Source organism: Propithecus coquereli, unplaced genomic scaffold (assembly GCF_000956105.1).
Source record: "Propithecus coquereli isolate 6110/MARCELLA unplaced genomic scaffold, Pcoq_1.0 Scaffold229, whole genome shotgun sequence".
NCBI lineage: Eukaryota > Metazoa > Chordata > Mammalia > Primates > Indriidae > Propithecus > Propithecus coquereli.
This window is the reverse complement of record NW_012147830.1, coordinates 176,957-180,034: the sequence shown is the minus strand read 5'-3', so window position 1 is coordinate 180,034 and position 3,078 is coordinate 176,957. Positions and strand designations below refer to the sequence as shown.

The window sequence follows — 3,078 nt, the reverse complement described above, 5'->3', positions numbered from 1 at the left end:
TATAAACTCAGAGCTGTCAGATGGCCATCGTTTTACCATGTGAGGAAAGAATCAAAGATAGCAGGACTATGGAGGAGAAGACTAAAGCAGAGGTACAAAGAGAAGTAAAAGTAAGAATGCCATGGCCAGACGCCATGGCTCACACCTGAAATCTTAACACTTTGGGAGGCTGAGGTGGGAGGATCACTTGATGTCAGGAGTTCAAGATCAACCTGAGCAAGAGCAAGACTCCATCTCTACAAAAAGTAGAAAAATTAGCCTGGCATGCACCTGTATTCTCGGCTAGTTGGGAGGCTAAGGCAGGAGGGTTGCTTGAGCCCAGGAGTGTGAAGTTGCAGCGAGCTATGATGACGCTACTGCACTGTAGTCTAGGTGACAGAGCAAGACTCTGTCTCCAAAAAAAAAAAAAAAAAAAGAACTGGTAAAGAACAAGGGGCCCCACTGAAAGAATTAATGTCTTGTAGAATTTATGTCTTATATTTGCTAAAAGATACAGGGGCAAATATCTAAGTATCCAAAATGTCACTCCAAGGGAGAAATTACCACCCAGAAATTCTCTGTCCTTCCTCTCAACTCCCAAAGTTAATTGTCTATAAATACAGACGGATAACAATATAGCATGCTTTTTGATATGGGTTCTACTTTACCATTTATCTTATTAATATAGGACATTAAATTCCTCAGGGTAAAGCTGTAAAGCAAACAGAAGCTGCTTGACTAGGAAACAAATACCAAAGAAAAAGAAAGACTGATTTTTGTTTTAAAAAAAAAAGTCTGGTTGTATCAAAATGTGAAAGATGACATAAGACATACAGTTTTATAGTAAGTTGTAGGAGGATTCAGGGAAGTGGTTTACTAGACCTATTCAAGCAGTGTGGATCTCTAACCTAAATTTTTTCCCAAGCCAACCTTTAACTGTTATTTTGGGACCATTATGAAAAGAAAATTCCTTTCTTTTCTCTTATGCTACTCCTACAAATTTAATAGGTAAGTATCTACTCTGTATTTTTAGATATTTAAAAAATTCTAGAAAGAGACATTAACATACTCATACGTTTGATCTGAGAAATAACTATAGTCTCAGAATCACTGCGGACAAAATACTCCAAAGATACCATAAAATAATTGGAGCAGAGCCTATAAAAATCCAGACTGATTCTTCCCGGATTATCATAAATCTTCCCTTTGAATGCACATAAAAAGGTTAGATCATGTTCTAGGGAGGTTTTAACTCAACACATGGCATACACCAGAAGACCCACTGCCTATTTAGCCTATACCTTAATCCAGAAGCCAAGAAGTTATTCTCCTTGCCTCAGAGCACACAGCCTCAACACAGTCAAAGCATCTTCAGAGCTGCTACTGGGATTACCTATAAATTTGATGTTGCAACATGTGGAATTATCCCTATTGCTAACTAAAATATAGAAATAACTTTTTGTTGTTAGTTCGTTAACTCATTATAAATACACTTACCCAGTGAAAAAGAATCACATGACTGTGTTTCTGTAGCTTGATCAGTGTCCATGCCCTCAACAGATCTTTTGGACACTGAGGTCCAAATCCTGACTTAAACCTTTTTTTTTTTTTGATGACTCTTATCATAAAAATGGTAAGAGATAATACCAAGCTGGATATTCAATAATTAGCCTGTTAAAGAATCCAATTTTGTACTAGAAATCAAGCTGCCTGAAGTGTCCCAACTTGTGGCCCTCCCTAGAGAATGTCAAATTGCTGAAAATAAAAGGGCTAAATTATAGCAGTGACATGACATTTGGAGTAATAATTTTGGGGTGCTTTGGTGATACCCAAAGAATTATTGTCATAAAGGTTGAGGCAGTAAAAGAAATACTGTAGAAACTAGAAAATATTTAGCAAATAATCATGTAGATCATTTAATAGATCAACAAGCCATGAATTAAAACAAGTGATGTATCATGTTGAGTGGTATTCTAAGTGGGAAAAATGCATATTTTTCCTAAGAACATGTCTAGAAACACACAAAAATTTCCATAAAAATAAAAAAGAAACTCTTAAGTAAAAGGCAGCACAGCATTTTGCAATTAACAGTTATTATGAAATGTTTCTAAAATAACTTGAAATTAAGTTTATGAGTTCGTGTCTTATAGCAATCAGTACATAGTATGAGAAATCACCCACTAATAGCAATACTGATCAATTCACAATAACTAACTTGTTTTACATTCAGCTTTCAGTTTATCAAAGATGCACAGCAAGGCTTTAACACATGACAAATCCTCAGAGAAGCCTCTGACTTTTATCTTATATTACAATTCAGAGAAAAAAGGAAGAAAAATGCAACTTACACTCATCTCGGAACCTGGGTTCTGCATTAGGCCCAACTCTACCAAATGTTTTTATGATCTCTGTATGCAAAGAATGTTGGTCTTGATACTGAGGATCTTCCAGGAAAGAAGCCAACTGCATTTTCACTCTTTCCAGCAACTTAAAATTGGATAATGTACAGTCATTTTATAGAATATTAAAAACTGAGTAGCGTTGTCAAAGTGAAAGATACACATTAAACATGGCTTGCAGTAGTGGATTCAAACGATTTATAACCCCATGATAGTAGAAACTTGGAAATAAATAGTTATTTAATTTTTTGGCTCAAAAAAGGTTTCATGTTTTTGTTTATGCTTGTTAATTCTTAACTGTTTTTTTAAAATACAAATATTCCCCAACAAATTGTAAAAAGAAAAAACCCCTACCATATTTAGGGAAAAGTAGATGTTTACGATGATTTTGTATCTAAATTTTAATTCTTAAATCATAGTGTTAAGCTACCCAATTATTCACCTTCTGAAAGTAATGAGTCATTAATGACTTATATGTTACTCACATTTCCCTAAAAGACATTCTTATTTTAGGATTTAAGAACATGTTGAAATTCTGCCAAGACTGCAAGCTTTGCAAAATGATGTGCTTTTTTTCTGTTGCTTCACCAGTGAAATAGATATGTGAAAAAAGGGAAAAAGTTCTTTCTATAACTAACAAAATGGTTTAATTTTTGTTATAAAAAATCTATAAAGGAATTTCATTAAAATTTTTCTTTTT

The 3,078-nt window shown here is 34.2% G+C and overlaps 1 protein-coding gene across 3 annotated transcripts in view; it reads right to left on the bottom strand.

Moving 5' to 3' along the window:
* The window catches only part of KIAA1468 (KIAA1468 ortholog), a 138,532-nt gene that overhangs the window by 18,237 nt on the left and 117,217 nt on the right, over window positions 1-3,078 (bottom strand). For all 3 annotated transcript variants that reach the window (XM_012645285.1, XM_012645287.1, XM_012645286.1), the window contains exon 25: window positions 2,328-2,466. In XM_012645285.1, the coding sequence (XP_012500739.1) occupies window positions 2,328-2,466 (139 nt within the window). The remainder of the gene's footprint in view (window positions 1-2,327; window positions 2,467-3,078) is intronic.